The sequence below is a fragment of the Thalia democratica genome, chromosome 4, assembly GCF_965202585.1.
Source record: "Thalia democratica chromosome 4, ktThaDemo2.hap1.1, whole genome shotgun sequence".
NCBI lineage: Eukaryota > Metazoa > Chordata > Thaliacea > Salpida > Salpidae > Thalia > Thalia democratica.
Window position 1 is genome coordinate 44,912,039 of NC_139168.1, and position 20,827 is coordinate 44,932,865.

General features: G+C 24.7%; 2 protein-coding genes across 2 annotated transcripts; one reads left to right on the forward strand and one right to left on the reverse strand.

The window, feature by feature from the left end:
• The first annotated feature begins 311 nt into the window (after nucleotides 1-311).
• Nucleotides 312-10,315, forward strand: LOC145834208 (retinol dehydrogenase 12-like). Its single transcript, XM_082941585.1, has 7 exons — nucleotides 312-438; nucleotides 1,284-1,420; nucleotides 1,493-1,598; nucleotides 3,530-3,692; nucleotides 4,081-4,241; nucleotides 4,347-4,428; nucleotides 9,894-10,315. The coding sequence occupies exons 1-7, from the start codon at nucleotides 312-314 to the stop codon at nucleotides 10,072-10,074; spliced, it is 957 nt and encodes a 318-aa protein (XP_082797711.1). The 3' UTR covers nucleotides 10,075-10,315.
• A 1,887-nt stretch (nucleotides 10,316-12,202) lies between these two features.
• Nucleotides 12,203-20,629, reverse strand: LOC145835127 (GMP reductase 1-like). The gene is made up of 4 exons (XM_082942677.1): nucleotides 20,294-20,629; nucleotides 19,558-19,841; nucleotides 19,021-19,267; nucleotides 12,203-12,806 (listed from the first exon to the last, which is right to left on the reverse strand). The coding sequence occupies exons 1-4, from the start codon at nucleotides 20,601-20,603 to the stop codon at nucleotides 12,604-12,606; spliced, it is 1,044 nt and encodes a 347-aa protein (XP_082798803.1). The 5' UTR covers nucleotides 20,604-20,629; the 3' UTR covers nucleotides 12,203-12,603.
• Between the last annotated feature and the right edge of the window lie 198 nt (nucleotides 20,630-20,827).

A 20,827-nucleotide genomic window follows, 5' to 3' on the forward strand; every position in this document is an offset into this window, starting at 1 on the left:
ACAGTATTAACACTTAAACCCCCGGTGACCTTGTTAAGAAAATTTTAAATGTGAATCCTCTTCTTGATCAACTTTACCCAAAAATATAACAAATACTACTATTTTTAATTATTTTATGAGAACCATAAAACTAACTAAACTTATAAACAGAAGTCTCCTATATATTCAATCAAATTTGAGCAGTACTACTGCAGATAGCAATCTAATTGTTGGTTTACTACTTAAAAATTATTTGTTTTAGGGAAAACTTTTATTCTTTTCATTTCATTGTAGTAAAATTTGAAATTCTGTAATTGACCTGTACATAAGAAATGATATTTAAACTAATTGTATTATGTATTGTGTCTTTATCAGCATATTACTGGCAATGTTTCATAATATCTGGACCAATTTATGGGAGTAAAAAATCTTTAAAAGGAAAAACAGTGGTGATTACAGGTAAGAATTTTTATTGTTTTTTACATGTGTTTGTTTGCATTATTTAGAATTAATTGGTGTAATGTAATTGTAATAAATAAAATGTTAAGGAGAAATCGCTAGTTACTTATTGTAGATTATAGTTGTGTTATTTAATTTTGAGTACTTTTAAAGTATAAAAATATAAAACTGTTTTATTTATTATCAGATAGAATTACACATGATGTAACTTAATTGCTTTACCATCAAAAAGCATTTATCCTTGTAGAGGAAGAGATATATTGATGTTTTTCTACCTCTAAGGGCATAGAGGGGAGGGAGGGGTTCCAATTTTTTTTTTTAAATAACATTAAACTTTTATATGAAAGCTTTGAATACAAACTACGAGCCAGTTATTTAATTAAAGGATTTAATCATTAGATAAATTTCAGTTTCTTATGAGTTTGAACTTAACATTCTGATATAGCATAATTAATTTGAAAATTTATGAGTTGATCATATTCCTTGTTTTCAAAACTTTTTCAAAAAAATTGACAAGTAAAACCTTTTGAAATTTATCTATAAAAAAAGAGCTATTTAAATTGCTACTAAATTACTTGAAAATCTTATTTACAAATATATTTAAGACTTTAATCTAAAAATAATAAATGTATAGTGTAGATGTTTTGCAGTCTGAAAATAAAATGAATAAAAAAACTGTAAAATGCTCAATAATTTAAGTAATTAAGTGAATAAACTTTTATATTTGAAAAATATCACCATTTAATATTTTTTTTTTAACCTAAAGCTAATCTGTAAGTTATATTTTTAGTTATATTCATAATTAAACATATTTTTTTTACAATGAACGTATATGATAAATTTAGGAGGAAACTCAGGAATTGGAAGAGTTACAGCTATTGAAATAGCAAAAAGAAAAGCAAATTTAATCATTGCCTCACGAAATTTACAAAAATCTGTAGCTGTCAAACAAGAAATTGAAACTTTAACTGGAAATAAAAATGTTTGTTTTTTTAAATATTTTTATAAATACCATATAAATACAATACCAGTTACTGTTTGTTATGTATTTCAGATACAAGTATTGAAACTAGACTTAGAAGATTTCGATTCTGTTCAAGACTTTGCTAACATTTTAAAAAACAACAAAACTAATATAGACTTTTTAATAAATAATGCAGGTTAACATTTTTTAATAGAAATTGCTTTATTAATAATGATTTAAGATAAATGCAATAATGGAAAATTAATTTTTTTTATAGTATTTTGAAAATTATAAAATTGTTTTAAAAATATGTTGATGTTGATTTTTTCAATAGTAAAGTTACTGCATCATTTATTTTAAAACAGTATTGCCACTATCTCATGGTACTCAGGAAAATTCAGGGTATTTTAAAGTTCTCAGGGAGACTCAGGGTAACTCAAGATATTTTGATTTTTTTAAACTCAGGATGACTCAAGGCAGTTTTGATTTTTTATAAAAATCTCAGGATAGTTATAAGATTTAAAAAAAATCTCAGAGCAGATTTAATTCTAGATCTAGAATGGGATTTAGTTGATTAAGTTTCAGTATTTTTTATTTTATATACCAAATTTTGTTCAAGAATATTATTTTTATTGATTTTAAAATGCTTTTTAAATTTTTTTTTAGTGTTGCGGCTAGCTCTTTATTGTTCTTAGAAATAACATTGTAGTTTTTGATTTAAATCTAAAATATATATTTTTCATAATTTGAAGTTAGGTTATGCAGAAATAGTTTAGAGACAGAGAAGTTTAGCTATATGCATTGAAAAGTTTTGTTATACATTATAATTTCATTTATTTATATAGTAAAGTTATGTTGATTTATACGTTCTTAATTCATAGATAAAGTTTTAGTTATAAACACTTGTTTTCAGTAAACAATGAAATTAGTAAAGACTAGTGTTGCTAATCTTTGAAAACAGTATTTCTCATAAGTTTAAAAAACATCTAATGCAGAAGCATACACATACAACCTTCCTTTTAATTATTAAGAATAAAAATGAACAATTTTTAAGGATTTGAAAAAAAATCTCAGGGCAGTTTTTTTGTCTGGAAGAGTGGCAACCCTGTAAAAATTTATTTTTGTTATTTTACTTGTTGAAAACAAAGCTTAACATTTACTTAACACACAGTATTAGTTTGCTTTAGATAACACTAGTTGATACTTTTAGTATACGTTTTTGCTAACTAAGTAAAAAAATATGCATGCTTTATTGTATTTTTATATTGTTTTAATTTGTATATGTTTTTTGTAATATATCTATTAAGCTAACTTGTTTGAATTCTGAATCTAATTCTTCATTTTTTTATAGTTTTTTTTATGCAATACTTAAAAATTTTAATTTATATATTTTATAATTAATCAAATAAAGAATAAAATATAAATTTTTCATTAGTTGCTGTGAATAAAATTTTTGTTGTGTATTTTTGTTTTTGTTTTATATAACATTTAAAAAATAGTACTACTAAAAGAAAAACTTAGATAATAATTTTTTTTATATCTTTATTTATTAAGATATCAATAGCTAATTTTTTAATTGTTGACAAGTTTTCAGTGATAGATAAGATATAAACTATAAATAGTAAAAGAAAAATATTTTTGCAAAATAAAACATTAATAATTCAGTAAACTATTTTTATTCAGTAAAACATTTATTGTCTATATAAGCAAAAAGTCTTAGATTAAACCTTTGGTACATTAAAATTTTTGTATCTTTTTGAACCTATATATATTAACCAACTTAAAAAGTTATCCTATGGAGAATCCTAATGCCAAAGATATAACTGTGTAAAGCTATGTTTGTTATGAACTGTTTAGCAAGTATGTTAGTTACTGCTGGCAACTAAACTTAAGGTTTAAACTATAATTCCTCAAATGACTCATTAATGTCTTTCAACTGTGGTAAAAAATCATTATCCATGTGTCATTTAAAATGAATTATTTTCCAAATCGGATATTCTAATTTAGAATTATCAAAAGTTTTATTCATGATAACTTATGCAATTTGGATACAACTTGCTAATAATTGCTATATTTTTTAACAATAAAATTTTTCTAAAACTAAAAACTCGAATTTAAATTATATAGGATCAATGTTCATGCAGGGACTTACAAAGCATGGTTACAGTCGAGTTTTCACGGTAAACCATTTAGGTCATTTTTTACTTACTTCTCTGCTTCTTGATAAAATGAAGCTGCAATCTCATAACCGCCCTGTTCGAATTATAAATCTATCTTCTCTCATGTATAAGTAAATATAAGTTGTTATTTTCTGTTCTTAAGCAAAGATTGTAGCTAAAAATTTAGTTGTATACTTCTACTAAACTAGAGACACTTAAATGTGTGGTTAGCGTAAAAGTTTTATTATTTTATTATATTATAATAAAGTTATATAACTATCTTTAGCATGTGAATGAACTATCCAGAACATTTATAGTAATGTCATATTATAAATTAAACTGTTTGATTATTTAAGAAAGTCAAAAGCTTTTTTTGAATTTGACTATCAAGTACTTTTTAATTCTACTTAACGCATTATTGATACACTTTATGCGTATATACTTTTAATTTGAAACAGCTTTTAAATATTAGAATACAGTTCATGTTTATAACTAAGATTTTAAATTAAATTGTTAAAGATTTGGAACTTTAAATTGGGACGAACTGCATTATGATCCACAAGGTTTAATAGAGAACTTTAAAGCTTATGCAGACTCAAAATTAGCTAACATTTATTTCACCAGTGAATTGCACACAAGACTTAAAGACTATAACATTACTTCTTTTGCTATTCATCCTGGTAGTTTTCAACTTAACTTTAATACTTATTTAATAAAAGTTTAAAATGATTATGCTTTGAATATTATAAAAAAATAAAAAAATAAATACAAAGAATATTTTTTAGGAATTATTGCATCAGATATTGGAAACAATATTTTCAAACTACCAGACTTTCTTTACAAAGCAATAACATATCCTTTTCTCAGGTCAGTTTTTAAAGTTTTTTTATAAAGCTTACTTTATTAATTAGTTTTAAAATACTTTAGTTAGTTTTTATTTATTTGAGTTGTACTTAAAACTAAGGTAATCATATATAAAGAACAACAGATTGTAAAAATATTATTTAACATTATTCTTTTTTATTAAATACATAGTACTTCAAAGTAAGAAGTAGATATATATTTTCTTGTTAAAAAAGTAATAGTTTAAACAATTATATTTGATACATGATTTAGTCGTTTATTTTAGTTTTAGACATAAAGACCAAACTGTTTATGTCCTAAAAAAAAGCAAAAAACAAATGTTAACACTAGTTTTTATTTATGAATTCTTTAATTAAAAAATCGCTGTCACTTAGTTATATAGTTTAAAGCATTTTTTTTTACCTTTTATATGAGAATTTACAACTCAATAAACAATGACAGGTAGTTCTTTAATGTACTCTGAAAAACTTATTAAGTATTTTGTTAAACGACTTTAAAAATAAACGAATAACTGCTTTGCTTAGTTATGATCACTATTTTTTTATTTTCGTCTTCGTTATACAAGTAAAATATTGTTCTGTATTTTAAATTAAGATTCAAATCAAAAATAAGTGCTTGCTGTGTAAAAACTAAATTCCGTTAAATAATTTACAAAATGGAGTTACATTTATTTATAAACTCCATTACGTGTACTAACTACACTGATGTTGCAACATTGCCATGTTAGAGACGTTATTAGTATATAAACAAGACTTTACCAACTTTAACAGCGTTGTAATAAAATGGATTACTTTTATTTTTTACTGGCAATCATTTTAAACTTGATCATATTAAACTAAAACATTTTAATTTCGATCATATTAAACTCTATCATATTAAACTCGATTATATCCAACTTGATCATATTAAACTCGATCTTTTTAAACTTGGACGTTTTAAACTCAATGATTGTAAACTTGTTATCGTTCTTAGCATAAGAACAAGAAAAAGTTATCAAAGACCACAAGTTTTTCTTCGAAAATATTAGACCTCGTTATTTTTGAATTTGATATTTTTTTTGGTATTAAATATTAGTAGTGTTAAAAAAAACGGATGCAATTATTAATGATTGCAAAAAAGTTAAAAATCGTCACTTATGGTCCTTTTACTAGTCACGGCCCCCATTTTTCCCCTTTGCAGCTTATCGCCCCCTGACCTACTTTGATTAGGAAACCCTGTTATAGACTAATAAAAAATAAAATATCGTTTAAAAATTTCGTTGTTGATTAGTAAAAAACTAGAGTAATATAAAAAAATATTTTTTTAACATTAAACTCTAAAATAAAAGTAATTATATTTCACCTTACATCAAATTACCACAAAATGAAAATGTTATATGTGTACAATTTTTTTCGATTTGTTTTAAAATCCAAAAACTTTTGAACTTTTTTTATTGTTTAGTGGGTACAAAATTTTGAACCGATTTAACTGATAAATAAAATACATATTCAGAGTCTTGCACTTTGGTTTATAATTTTTTAGTGGATTTTGAAATTTTTTTGTTAATATATATTTTTTTAGCCTTAAGAAACTAAATAAAATTATTTCAAACTATTTTCTAAATTTTGTATAGTATAGTTTAGTAAGTTACGTTTATAAATAAATTTTTTTTTGAGTTGAATTTAAAACAAATTACTATAATAATATAATAAGTAGTTAGATTCTTACTGATTGTAAACATTTTTGAAAATTTTAATCAAAGTAGTTTTTAAAGTTATCCAAAAGAAAAACTAGACTTTGAACTTAAGTACACACAACCTTATTTACTTAGCCCTTTTGCATAATATTTGCGGCTAAAACTAGAAATTTATTAAATGCTTTTAACTTGTTGTTCTATATTTAATTTATATAAATATATATAAAAACAATTTGTACAGTAATCTTCCTTTATTGTACCAACATATATTTCTGTGTGTTAACGAATCAACACACTTCAACTGGGTTAGCAAACAATTAAACCTATATATTTAGCAAACAGTTATAAATATATATTTTATTTTTCTTTTTATTTCAAGTAAAAAGCAAAAATTTCATACTTATAAAGTCTTATGTCAAATTCAAACCTTAGACTGAATAAAATATTGTCTTTCAATTAGTTTAATTTTTATAAAAGAAGTTATTATAATTGAAATAACATTTTATTGAAAATCAGCTAAAAAATGATAACAAAAAAAACTTAGTTTTAGTTTAAAACTGTAGCTTATTTTGGTATCAACTAATTGATGTTGTTATATTAGAAAAATCTACAAATTTTGTATCACTGTTTCTAAAAAAGTAAACACCTTTGCACATAAAATACTGTTCAGACAAATTTTGATGAGTATTGAAACAAATTCTGAACAACTGTATTTTGTATTAATTTTACAGTTTTTTTAAATTTTCTTTTACCAGTTTTACAAACACAATTAAACAATAAAAATAGTATTTACTGTAAGGTCTAGTGTGCACTATTATTTTCTTCAATGTGCCACAGCTTGTAAAATATTGGAAACACTATAAAAATAAATAATTGTTTGTAAATTCTGTACATAAGGTTTTTTAAATTTAATAAAATTCTTATAGTATTGTTTTAAATTTTTATGACAATGAAGTATGTTTATTTTAACACTACTTTTTTAAACCAACCAGTATTTCTATATAAAAGCAGCATAAAATATAAGTTATTGGTTTTGTTATAAATGTCTTAACCTACTAAAATTGAGATGTAACCTAATATGGTTTTTAATCATAGAAATCAAAACAAAGCAAAGTTTGTCGTAGAATTAAAGCAACTGTTTTTGTACACAAATACTTTGACGGACGACGTTTCACTGCCCTTAAAATATGAAGAGCTCTACATAGTCTGTGAAGATTAACGTAAATTAGAAAAATTATGCACAAGTTTTGTATAATATGTAGTTACAAGACAATTCAATTTTCGACAGTTAATAACCTTATAGAAATTCAACATTAAAAAAATCTTAAAAAGTTATTTTGAATTTGAAAAAAGCACCTTAATGTCTAATCAATAATATTATTGTGGAAAAATAAATTAAAACATAATTAAAACAATACAAAATAATTAAGCACATGAATATTTTCTAATTTAAATTTAATTTTAGAAACATTTGAATGACTTTATAATTTAAACTTAGGTGTTAGTTACTATTTATGTAAATATCAAGTTACAAAACACCAAGTAATGTTATTTAAAACAAATGCAGGGTTGTTACATGGTCAGGAAATCAGGAAAAGTTTAGAAAAATGACAAAAGTAAGGAAAAGTAAGGAAAAATGGGAGGTTTTGAAAAAAAGTCAGGAAACTTGATAAAACTTTTAAAAAGTCAGATTTTGTCAGTTTAAATTTACAAAGTTCCTTATTTTCCAATGCCTTCAAATGGTAAAAATTAATTTAAAATGCTTTAAAGTCTGAAAAAAATTCCAAAATTTTCCTAAGAATTTACAAAATTATTTAATTTTCAATGCCTTCATCTGGTATAAATTTGTAAAATATTCTTTATAAAACTGCAAAATTTTTCTATTATCATGTTGAACAAGTACTCTACATGAAGAAGCAGATTTTGTAAGCTTTTTAGTATTGATGATCTGTAGCAAGGAAACTTCCGTAGTGAAACTGTGATATATAAAAAAAAGTTTATCTAGCATAATTTTAGAATAAAATTGTTTTTTGTTTAAATAAATAAGTGAGTTTTTTATAATTAAGCAGTTAGTTTAGTATTTTATGTAACAAACTGATGATTATGGTTCGTTATTAATTTAAAGTTTAAATTGTAAAAGTTCGTTATATGTCGTTTCGTTTATTTAGATACATTTATGCTAGGAAATTCTTAAAAATTGTGTCTTTTTTTAGATAAGCTGTGTTTATAAGGTAATGAATAATATAAGTATTTTGCTGATAGAGCTGTTTATTGCAAATACAACAATCATACACAGATGATTCAAGTGATGTAATGGAAGTTTGATGATTGAATTCAGCAAAAAAATCTGTTGTTTTAACCTGTATTAAAATTAGATTGAAAGCTTTATATAGTTTCAAGTGTTAGATTATGTACTTTAGAATAAATTTAAATTAAGAGTTTGATTTAGAAAAGTCAGGAAAATTTTGGTAAAAAGTCAGAAAAAGTCAGGAAAAGTCAGGAAATTTTTCTCAGCTTGATCTGTGGCAAGCATACATATAGTTTCACCATATAGTTTCAAAAGTATGCAATTTTTTGACAATAAGTTATCATTTATTAGGTTTGAGATAAAAACTATGTCACAATACTAAATGAGTTTCTTCTACTTTAACGTATTTACTATTTTCAAACGTTTTCACATAAACTTACATTGACTCTTTAACCATTGAGTTATTTAAAACTAAAAAAACAGTTCACTAACAATCACTAAACATGAAATAAAGTAGATTGATACAAATTATAAAAAAAATTAGATCAGAGATACAAAATAAATTCTAGAATTCAAAAAATAAATTTAAAAGATAATACGACGATAAGGCTTTACTACATTTTCATTACACGGTTTCCTAAAAAATCACAAACAATAAGTAAAATTGCAAATAAAATACTAGGCCTTATTAAATTAATTATCAGTTGTAAACAATGATCAAATTCCTGTAGTTTTGTTATTTTTTTAAATATTCTACTTTTTGATCTTTTCTATTCTAGAATTTATTTTGTGTCTCTATATTACTTTATTTTCATCACTGTACTTTGTTTTATGTTCAGTGAATGTTCATGAAACGGTTTTAACTGTAAGTTTTTTAAATAAAAACATATTAATTTTAGTTATTGTTTAAACAATAAAGCATGAATCAATAAGTTATAATAGAACCTTTTTTAACCAATGTTACAGTTTGACAGTCTTTGTTTTAATAACTTATTGATTAAACCTTCTGTTGTTATCATGACTAATAAAATTTACGGCTACATAGTTGAAACTTAAGTGTTATAAAGGAATATAGATAACACTAAAAATTAATTATAGAACTCAGTTATTAAAATAGCATATTTATCTAACTTAAACAATACATATAAAATCACTAAATTAAAAATCCTAACTAAGTTTGGGATTTAATCTAAAAACAAGTTTAAATTAATAACTTTAAATATATAGAATAGTTTTATTAGATACAAAACATATGTAACTTAAACCTAATGGTAAGCTATTAATTATTTAATAAATAGATTTATCATCATTACAATGTTAAATTTGTAAGTACCTAGTATAATTAAAATACACATCCAGAAAAAATTATCTGCAATTAAAATATTTTTGTTCAAACAGTATGTACTTAAAAGTTTGCAGAATTTTAACAGCTTTGTAGTTTTCTAAAAGCCTTATAAATTTTTTAACATTTGTGGTAAAGTTTAGTAAATATATAAATTATAGTAAATTAAGTTTGATTTTTTAACAAAAAAATAAAATTAACAGAGAGCCAATATATGGAGCGCAGACAGTTTTGTATACTATGCTCGATGATAATGTGATTACGCAGAGTGGTCGATATTTTGTTGATTGCAAATCAGAAGAACTTTGGAAGCACGCCACTAATAAAACTATCGGTAGTTTGCTTTGGAACAAAAGTTTACAGATGGTCGGTTTGCAAACTTAAATGAAAGAAAATTGAGTGCTCATCTTCTTTTTATTTAGTATATGTTATTTTGTAACACTGTTACTGATATTTATAATATTTGTCAAATCAATATTTTAAGTTCGTAACATTTGAAATATTTTCAATAAAAGCTGAGAATTTTTTTAATGCAGTACAAAAGTTGTTTTAGATATAAAAAAGAGTTAATATAACTTTCATAGGGTGCTAATTTTTGTTTTTATTATTTTATAACAAGTTATTTTTGGTCATTTTATTAATAAAGCTTGACATAAAGTTTTAATTGGTTTTAGCAAACAGTTTAAAAAAAATAACTTTTTATTTATTTTATATTAAATAAAAATGATCGTCAAATTTACCAATTATAAAATGGTATATATATTAAGTTATAATCCATAAAATGGTTCAAAGTAATAATTTCAAATATACATAAATAACGAATTATTATATATGTTTATTCAGATTATACTACGTAAAAGTATTTAAAATTTTGTTCGAAATTTTCATATGAAGTACTAAAAAATATTAACCTTTATTGAATTTTTTTATTTAGTTATATGTATAGTAAATAATCATACAAGGTTTTTCAAATTTGAATTAGTCTTACTTTTATCTTTTTAAATACTTTTTCAGTATGTTGATTATATTGTAATCACGAGTTTAACATACTAAGTTTGTTGTTTTATAGTTTTCCAAAGGGCCTAGCTTGTTTTAAACCTAAGACTCAGCGACATAATATGTTTGATATATTTTTCTTATTCTTTATACCTTAAAATAAAAACATCTGTGTTTTATTATATTTAAGTGAAATGTTTTATTTTTACAACTGTTTTCCCAGTACTTTTCTATATTTAACTGACACAAGTTTATCTAATTTAAACAAATAAACATAGTTCCACAGTTTTCGATTTAATTAATCTATAAACATATAACTTTTCATAGTATTGTTTATTAATTAATGCTTATTGATTTAATCCATTTTACAATGTGAATGTTAAACATATATTTGATCTTTTAATTAATAATGTATTATATTTACGGCTTATGTTAAAAAATAAACACATTCATCTTCTTTATCTTCTGTTATTTTACGGAACTCCGTTGAACTGTGTTAGTTTGTTTACACAGAGAAACATATATCAGTTAAATAAAGAAAAGTACTGTGCAGATTGATGTTGTTATTATATACCAAGCGTACTTTTTTGCTAGGATGTGTATTAACAAACTTTTAGCCAGTGATTTTTAACGTTTATAAATTTATGTTTTTGTAAAACATTGTCAACAAGTTTAATTTCCAAAAAACTTTTAAATCGGTTGATATTCTTGAATGAGCTCATCAACCAATAAATATATCGTTAAAAAATTATATGTCAATATTTTTTTCTTTATTTTAACAGACTATAAAACCTCGCAATAAATTGTTGTATAGTGATTATCAAAATTGCTCGTTCAAATTAGTTTAGTTTTGTTTAAAAAAAGTAAAAGTAAATCTCATAAACTTTTTGTTCACCCCTATATCGTAAAACGCTTTAATTATTTAAGCTATTTAAATTATAATTAATTCTTTTTTTTGTATAGTAAAAAGGGTTTAATAAACTTTTAAAAATTTAAATCTTAAAAAACAATTTTTTTACTATTGTAGTAATTTCTAGAATTTCAGAAAATTTTTACTGCATTAGGTTATAGAACTTAAAGAAAAATAAAATTTTAAGCTTAGTTTTTAACAAGTAATTAGTTTTGACAAAAAAGTTTACGATTTATTTCATAGACAGATGTTACATATACATAACTTAAGGATTTTATTTGAACTTTGATAAGTTTAAAAAAAGTAGCTACAAAGGTTTCATCTGGATTATTTATTAGTAAAGTTTTTTATATTTAAGTTTTATTGGAATTTAAGAGTGTAAAAGTAAATAAATTAGATATCATACATTTCTAAAATGTAATTTTTAATAAAGACAATTTGTTCGCTTTAAATTAAAACTTGAAATAAGTACTTACCCTACTTTAATGTTTATAAAGCACCGTTTTTACATTATCATCTTAGTATATTTACGTTTTTTTTTGATACTAAATATTTTTTTTATTGAATGAAGTTTCTACATATGTGAAGCAATACACTTAAAAATGACAAAAAAGTTGAAGATTATTATAAAAGTTATACATGTCCGAATAATGACAAATAAAAAGTGCAATTAAAACTATAAAACAAAAATAGTTTGTACAAAGTTCTCAAAAACATCATTAAAATCAAAAAATGATCTTTGCAATACTGTTAAGGTTTAAAAGATTATATCACTTGATTAATCTAAGTAAAGCTGTGTAACTAAAAACAAGGTGTAAAAGTATGTGTATATGCGTGGATTTATAATCAAAAAATAAAAGTCTATATGCAGTGTGAACTTATTTTAAAAATTAGTACATTATAAAACTTTAAGCACGTAGAAAAAACTCAAACTATGATATTAAAAGAGTTAATAAAGTTTAAACTCTAAAGATAAAATATTATGTTTCTAACAAGTCTCTATCTTTTTAAGCACCATACATTTGATTCCACTGTTGAGTCACGCGAATAAAAGTTGTTCTTTTTGGTAGCTCTCTTAGTTGGGCTGCACCTACATAAGTACAAGTAGATCGCAGTCCACCTAGAATATCAAACAAAGTGTCTTTGACATCACCACGATAGGGAACTTCAACTGTTTTTCCTTCAGATGCTCTGTAATTTGCAACTCCTCCTGCATAAGTTAATATTTTTATTAACAATGCGTTTTTATTTAAAATTTTATATAATATATCGACTATCTTTAAGGTATTGTTTTTTTGCTATAAACGACGAAGCAGAGATGTTTCACAAGTAGCACTAAACTTTACAAAACGACCATGACAAAACTTTGTAAGAAATTTTGTGTACTAATTTTTTCAATACTAAGGCTTTTCATGCAGACATAGTTACGATGAACTGTTGTTTCATTTTAACCAAACGTAACTAAACTATATCATACTGAAGCGTTCGTTAGTGGATTAGTCGTATAGATTGATGCAACTAAATCATTACAACTCAACGTCTGTTGTGGGAATTTTGTTAATGGTCGCGGTAAATACTACTAGTAAACAAAATATATTTCAGAAATAAAAAAACCTGAAACAGTTTAATTAAGACAAATTTAATTTAATTTATTCAAAAAGAGTATGTATTATTTCACAATAACGCCTACTTTAATCTTAAGTAATGTGAAAACTTAAGTACTTTTTTTCTATTTCCTGTCGAAAAAAAATATTTTATAAAATCTAGATTTTTTTCACAAAAAAAGAGGAAAGTTTAGTCATTATATGTATAGTTTCTTTTTATATTAAAAAGAAATGGTCAAATAATTTAAATAAAAAAGCATGTTCAACCTTGTATACATTATAAAGTTTATAAAAACAAAAAAATTTAAATTTTTACACACTTGTTGGTTAATTCACATTTATGGGTGGTACATTTTTCATAATTAAGACTAAGTCATGCGTGTACTATTTTTAGTGTGCTGTGTAAAAATACTATTCAGTTCTTAAGATTATTGTTTTTAAAAATTACACCAGAAAAAATAAATACTTGACGGTATTATATACACGAAATTTATCTACACATTTTTATCATTAAAACATGAAGTTGTTTCCACATGTATCGTTTTATAAAAAGTAATCGAAAAAAGTCAGATACAATTATCTAACCTTGATGATAAAACTAAGGACAACTGATAAACAGAAAAAAAATTTACTTACATAAAAGTTTTCGTTCTTAAGCAACAGCAAAATGTTAACTTAACTACGTTCAAGTGAAACTATGAACAATGTATTACAAAAAATTTTTCTTTAAGAAGTTTTTAAGCATGTACAACATATGATTGTGAACAAAACTTGTACATGCTGTTCAGAAACACTTATAATCATTGAGATTCTGACCAAAATTTATTCAAAATGAATATAGTAAACATTAGAAATTTCTAGTGTTTTTGATTGATATTATGCCAATAATTTTTTTTGTTACAAGTAGGAAAAATTTATACTAAAAAAGTTTTTACTTACTCAAGTTATAAGCAAAATTTTTACATAAAAGTGTTTCCTTTCAAAACAGTTAATAAAGAAAAAAATGAGGGTTTGTTTCTTAATTTAGTAAGACAATACTAAGTTTTACAAAATTAACTGTAATTTAATTGATAAACGGTTAAAACTTTATTTAAAAGCATATAGACTACTTGTCATTAAACTTATATATTTTTATACCATAAAATAAACAACTTTTGTACATTAATAATTTATTATTTTTAAGAATAAACAATTACTCAGTTTCACCGCAGAGCGGATTTTCAAATTGCAAATCTGTATTAAAATAATAATATTAAAAATGACAAATATTTAAAAATTGGTTTGAGTTAAGCTTATATAAAAAAAAAAAAAAATTAAAAAAAAAAAAATTAAGAATTATATTAATTTAAGACAACCTTTAATTTTAAAACTATCAAATTATAGTCTACAAACAATACAATTAAACCATAGCATACTGTGGGGTATTGATATCTAATGGATTTTAAGAGATAAAAACTTTTACAGAGTTAGAAGTTATGGAGTAGTATACACATATTATTAAGCACACAGTTCTAATAATAAATTAATAATGTAATAATGTTCAAAATAAAACCAGAGAGTAAGCATTAGAATTTTTTTTAAAAGCATTGTTGTTGTTATTGTTAACACAGTTGTATTATGATGACAAAGTATAAAATGGCTTTTTGTGAGAAATTTTAGATAAGCGAAAAATAGAATGAGGGTTAGATTTTAGATGTTAAATTTAAAAAATAAGATAAAAATTGAATATATTTATTTGAGAGATAATCAAAGAGAGTATAAACTACTAATCATTCAACTAAAGAAAAAAAAAATTTTTTAAATAATAATAATATATATACTAATTCTCCAATAATAATGATTTACAACTGGGAATGGGTGTATTATAATGTATGCACAATTTATCTTATATCTTAATAGAATATATTTAACTAATCAACAGACTTGAAAAAATTAAAATAAAATAGTTTTAACAGTTTAAGACTGAGGATGGGAATAGTATTATAATACATGCACAAATAATAAAATATTTTAATATAATTAATACCTAGGTGAGATATAAATTATAAATATTCATTTAAGTAATGTGGGCATTGGGTTATCAGTTCGTTTCTCTTGTTTAAGGCTTTTCTTTTGTCTGCTAGGGCTATATGTAGCCTTTCTAGGTTACATAAAGTGCACATGTTAGTATGGTTTGTGTTAGATTTTACTGATTCTACTATTTTCCATTCAATTGAGTATTTTATTTGGTTGCTGTATAGATCCCATAGGTGATTTGCAAGTTGGGTACAATTTTTGGGTTTGCTTTTAAAAGGTTTTGGGAAAGAGGTTTTGTGTTCATTATATCTAGACTTAAATGTTCTTTTGGTTGAACCAATATAAATTTTGTGGTCATTTACGGATGTGGAGACTTTAGCTTGATATATTACATTACTTAGGCAACACTTGTTATCAACGGGGCAGTTTGTTTTTATTCTACAATTACAAAGTTTTTCGTTTTTATCTGATTTTTTTGTGAGTTTTTTGTTGTGGGAATTTATAAGGGCCATAATATTTGGTGTGCAGCAGTATGATATTTTTATAGAATTTCTGTTGATTATTTTGTGATAGATGGTGTCTTTCTTAAAATGTTTATCTACTAAATCCAGGAAAAGTTTGCCAATTTTAGTCTTTACAGATTTACAAAAGGGGGGATTGTAATAAATGCAATTTCTTTTTCTAATTTTGTTACTGTTTGTACTATTAAATTGTTTGTAGGTTAAATTATATTTAAAATTACTTTTATTTAGTGCGTTTTGGTATAAGCCTTTGATGTTATTAAAAACTTCTTCATTTTTAGATAGTTTGCATAATCTTTTTTCAATCATTTTTGGTATATTGTTACGTATATTTTTAGGGTGGTTGGAATTGTTGTTGATGTAGTTAGTTTTGGAATTAGGTTTACGGTAGGGACTGTAGGTGTTTAGGGATAGGTCCAAGGAGACGTCAAGAAATTCTGTGCTAGTGTTGCCAATATCTATTGTAATTTCAAAACCTATTGAAGACATTTTTTTTATAAGGGACTTTTTAATTTTTTCAAGTGTGGTTCCAGAGGATTGTTTTATAATTGCAAGACCATCATCTCTATATAAGCCTATATTTGATGGGCCTGTGATTGGGGATATTTCGCTTAGGATGTATAAGCCTATTAAATCGCAGACCTCGGCGCCCTGGAATGAACCCATAGCTATATCAAAGTTATTGTTATTTGTTTTTTTGGTCCAGATTCTGTTGTCATAAAATATAATGGTTTGGCAAGTGTGCATAAGGGTGTCTATTTCTTGTTTGTTGAAGGTTGTGTATTTTTCTGCAAATTTAATAGCTTTGGTGAGGTGTTCTTTTTTTATTGAAGGATAAAAATTTTTTATATCAAAATTAATGAAGCATTTATGGGATTTATCATTGAAATTATTGAACCACTTTATAACTTCTTCAGAATTTAACCATTGGGTAAGATTTGATTTTGATCTTATTTTGTCAATGTGGGTTTGTAAATTTATTTTAGCAATTTTACCAAGAAAAGATTTTGATGGGTTGATTGTTCTGCAACTAATATTATGGGGGAAGTTAGGTTTGTGGTCCTTGACAGTTATGAATGCTTCAGCTTTGAGGAACTTGGGAATCTTTCTATTTTTTGTATTATAGTTGGATAATATTTTGGCAGCTTCTTCATTAATTTTAATTGTTGGATCATTAGGTTTTATTGAATATTCACTTGTTAAATTATTAATAATTAGTTTTTTATAAAGTTGAGGGCTAGCATAATACAGGTTGGAAGTTTTGTCAGATTTGACAATTACCATTTTAGTGTTTAACAGTTTTTTTATATCCTTTGATAGTTTTATTTGGTATTTTGATTTAAAGTTATTAAATTTGATATTCTTAATCATGTCAAATAAATCATCCTCAAAAGCTTTTAAATCTTTTATTTCAGGGGCTGATCTTCTAGAGGCAAATATTTTGTTAATGTCTTCTTGTGTGGGGGTGTCTAGATAATCATGGGGGTCTTGTAAATCGAAGAAAAATGCTTTCCATCTGAGTCTATTAATAAATTTGGATGTTTGGTCAAAAATTTTTGTCATGAAATACTTTTTGTTGCACATAGGAATATTTTTGAGGGAATGTTCAAAGTCAATTAATTTTAATTTGTCATTTTTTGTCATTCTATTTGAGAGAGTGCTCCAACTTTACAGTGAGCTGTGATTTAACTAGAGAGTTTGGAACAAATAAATAAGACACAGTAATCTATCCACTAATAGGAGATTGATAATTAATAATTTATTCAGATAAAATCAGATAAAAACGAAAAACTTTGTAATTGTAGAATAAAAACAAACTGCCCCGTTGATAACAAGTGTTGCCTAAGTAATGTAATATATCAAGCTAAAGTCTCCACATCCGTAAATGACCACAAAATTTATATTGGTTCAACCAAAAGAACATTTAAGTCTAGATATAATGAACACAAAACCTCTTTCCCAAAACCTTTTAAAAGCAAACCCAAAAATTGTACCCAACTTGCAAATCACCTATGGGATCTATACAGCAACCAAATAAAATACTCAATTGAATGGAAAATAGTAGAATCAGTAAAATCTAACACAAACCATACTAACATGTGCACTTTATGTAACCTAGAAAGGCTACATATAGCCCTAGCAGACAAAAGAAAAGCCTTAAACAAGAGAAACGAACTGATAACCCAATGCCCACATTACTTAAATGAATATTTATAATTTATATCTCACCTAGGTATTAATTATATTAAAATATTTTATTATTTGTGCATGTATTATAATACTATTCCCATCCTCAGTCTTAAACTGTTAAAACTATTTTATTTTAATTTTTTCAAGTCTGTTGATTAGTTAAATATATTCTATTAAGATATAAGATAAATTGTGCATACATTATAATACACCCATTCCCAGTTGTAAATCATTATTATTGGAGAATTAGTATATATATTATTATTATTTAAAAAATTTTTTTTTTCTTTAGTTGAATGATTAGTAGTTTATACTCTCTTTGATTATCTCTCAAATAAATATATTCAATTTTTATCTTATTTTTTAAATTTAACATCTAAAATCTAACCCTCATTCTATTTTTCGCTTATCTAAAATTTCTCACAAAAAGCCATTTTATACTTTGTCATCATAATACAACTGTGTTAACAATAACAACAACAATGCTTTTAAAAAAAATTCTAATGCTTACTCTCTGGTTTTATTTTGAACATTATTACATTATTAATTTATTATTAGAACTGTGTGCTTAATAATATGTGTATACTACTCCATAACTTCTAACTCTGTAAAAGTTTTTATCTCTTAAAATCCATTAGATATCAATACCCCACAGTATGCTATGGTTTAATTGTATTGTTTGTAGACTATAATTTGATAGTTTTAAAATTAAAGGTTGTCTTAAATTAATATAATTCTTAATTTTTTTTTTTTAATTTTTTTTTTTTTATATAAGCTTAACTCAAACCAATTTTTAAATATTTGTCATTTTTAATATTATTATTTTAATACAGATTTGCAATTTGAAAATCCGCTCTGCGGTGAAACTGAGTAATTGTTTATTCTTAAAAATAATAAATTATTAATTATCAATCTCCTATTAGTGGATAGATTACTGTGTCTTATTTATTTGTTCCAAACTCTCTAGTTAAAACTTTTGTACATGTTGCGATACATATTAGGTATAGCTTTTTTACTATTTATATTTGTCAACGTATTTTTTACCTAGTAAATGAGTTCTTAACACCTATAACTCTATACAGTAAAAATAAACCTGCATGTTTGTTCATTGCAGTAGAAGAGCTCATCCCGTAAAACAACTTTACTTTATCCCCATTTTCTTTCTCGATTAATTTTCCTCCACTTTGGTCGTGACCAGCAAACAACCCGCCTATCATAACAAAATCTGCTCCAGCTCCAAACGCCTTGGCAACGTCTCCAGGGCACGTGCAACCGCCATCAGATATTATGTGACCACCGAGCCCATGAGCAGCATCCGCGCATTCGATGACACAGCTGACCTGTCAATGTTAAACACAGCTATAAACTAAGAATTTAAATTTCTTTTAGTTACAATTTTTTCAAAAATTTTTCTTAAATCTGCAAACTGTGTTTTAATAATATGCCTACATTATTAGTTTAAAAATAGTACGATCAAGTTTGGTCTAAAAGTTTATACAAAAGAATAAAACAGTTCCTTCTTTCATAAAACTGAAAAATAAAAATAATTTAACTTTGGATGCCTGAAATTACAAATTTTTCTGTTGAAAATGTTTAATGCTACAATAAAAAGCATTATAGTCTTGTTTACTTGTGGATATCCTATTCCAGTTTTTTTTCTTGTTGTGCAAACGGAACCGGGTCCTATCCCGACTTTAATAATGTCAGCACCCGATAGTAGCAGCTCTTCTACCATTTCCATTGTAACAACGTTGCCTGCAATGATGGTGTGACTTGCGAATTCCCTTCTCACTTTGCGCACATACTCGACAAAATGCTCGCTGTAACCATTTGCAACATCGACACAAATGGTTTTGAGCTCATCACAAGTTTTTAAAATGTTTTTGAGGTTTTCAAAGTCCGAGTCAGATGTACCTGTAAAATGTTTCGAAATACCTTGTGAAAATGGTGAACAGTTAAGACATTATAGTTTTCGAATTCAATAACTAAATGAAGCTTGAAATACCATGATGTTGATTAAACAATAACTATATGTGGAATTTTTTGTTTTTAACTCAAAATTAAACTTTTATCTTTCAAATTTATTACATACAATGAGTTTTATTTTATTTTCCTAAGAACTTAGTGTTGTTAATAATTATTTTTTCTAACAAAGTACACTAAGGTAAAAACCATTCTTTTAAAAGAACGTCGTATAAACTTAGTTGTTAGTCGATATAAAATACCTTTGTGAAATTTAAATTAATTTTGACCAAGATTTTTCAAAATAATGTTTTTAAGATCTTTTTATTTAGTATAATTTTTTAAAGGTTATAAAAAGATTTATTCATTATTAACAGTGTAAATTCTCTAGTAATAAAGCTTACCAGTACTGACAGCTACAAAAGGAATACACTCTTGGTGGTCCATTGTAAATTGCTTCCATTCGTCTACTTTGTAGTACTTGTGTACAGCAACCATGCATTTGTGCTTTGCAAACTCTATTGCCATTTCGAATGTACCTGTTGTGTCCATGTTAGCAGCAATAAGAGGAACACCTTCGAAAGTACGACCTGAATTTTTAAATTTTATAGTCCTGACTAAGTCGACTTGGCTTCGACTTTTCAGAGTACTACGCTTTGGTCGTAACAAGACATCTTTGAAATCAAGTTTTATGTCGTCTTCAATTCTAGGCATTTAATAGTTATTTTAAACAACTAGTTATAAATTTAAGTATATAATTAGGTTTAGTTTTCAAAATTATTATAACTAAACAATCTATTAACAGCTTATAATTGTAAGCTTTTAAATAAGTTTTGTTAAATTTTAAAAAGTAATAAAAGAGTTCCGGTTTTTCCTAAAACTTAACATATTTTCAAACAGATAATGAGCTTGTTTAACATGTAATTTAAAAAAAAATA

Excerpts from the sequence above, each read along its gene's own strand:
- LOC145835127 (XM_082942677.1), bottom strand. The coding sequence starts at position 20,603 with ATGCCTAGAATTGAAGACGACATAAAACTTGATTTCAAAGATGTCTTG. Across the intron at positions 19,842-20,293 it reads TTTTGTAGCTGTCAGTACTG|GTACATCTGACTCGGACTTT; the intron begins GTAAGCTTTATT and ends AACATTTTACAG. Across the intron at positions 12,807-19,020 it reads TGCAATGAACAAACATGCAG|GAGGAGTTGCAAATTACAGA; the intron begins GTTTATTTTTAC and ends TAACTTATGCAG.
- LOC145834208 (XM_082941585.1), top strand. The coding sequence starts at position 312 with ATGATATTTAAACTAATTGTATTATGTATTGTGTCTTTATCAGCATAT. Across the intron at positions 1,421-1,492 it reads CTTTAACTGGAAATAAAAAT|ATACAAGTATTGAAACTAGA; the intron begins GTTTGTTTTTTT and ends TATGTATTTCAG. Across the intron at positions 3,693-4,080 it reads CTATCTTCTCTCATGTATAA|ATTTGGAACTTTAAATTGGG; the intron begins GTAAATATAAGT and ends AAATTGTTAAAG.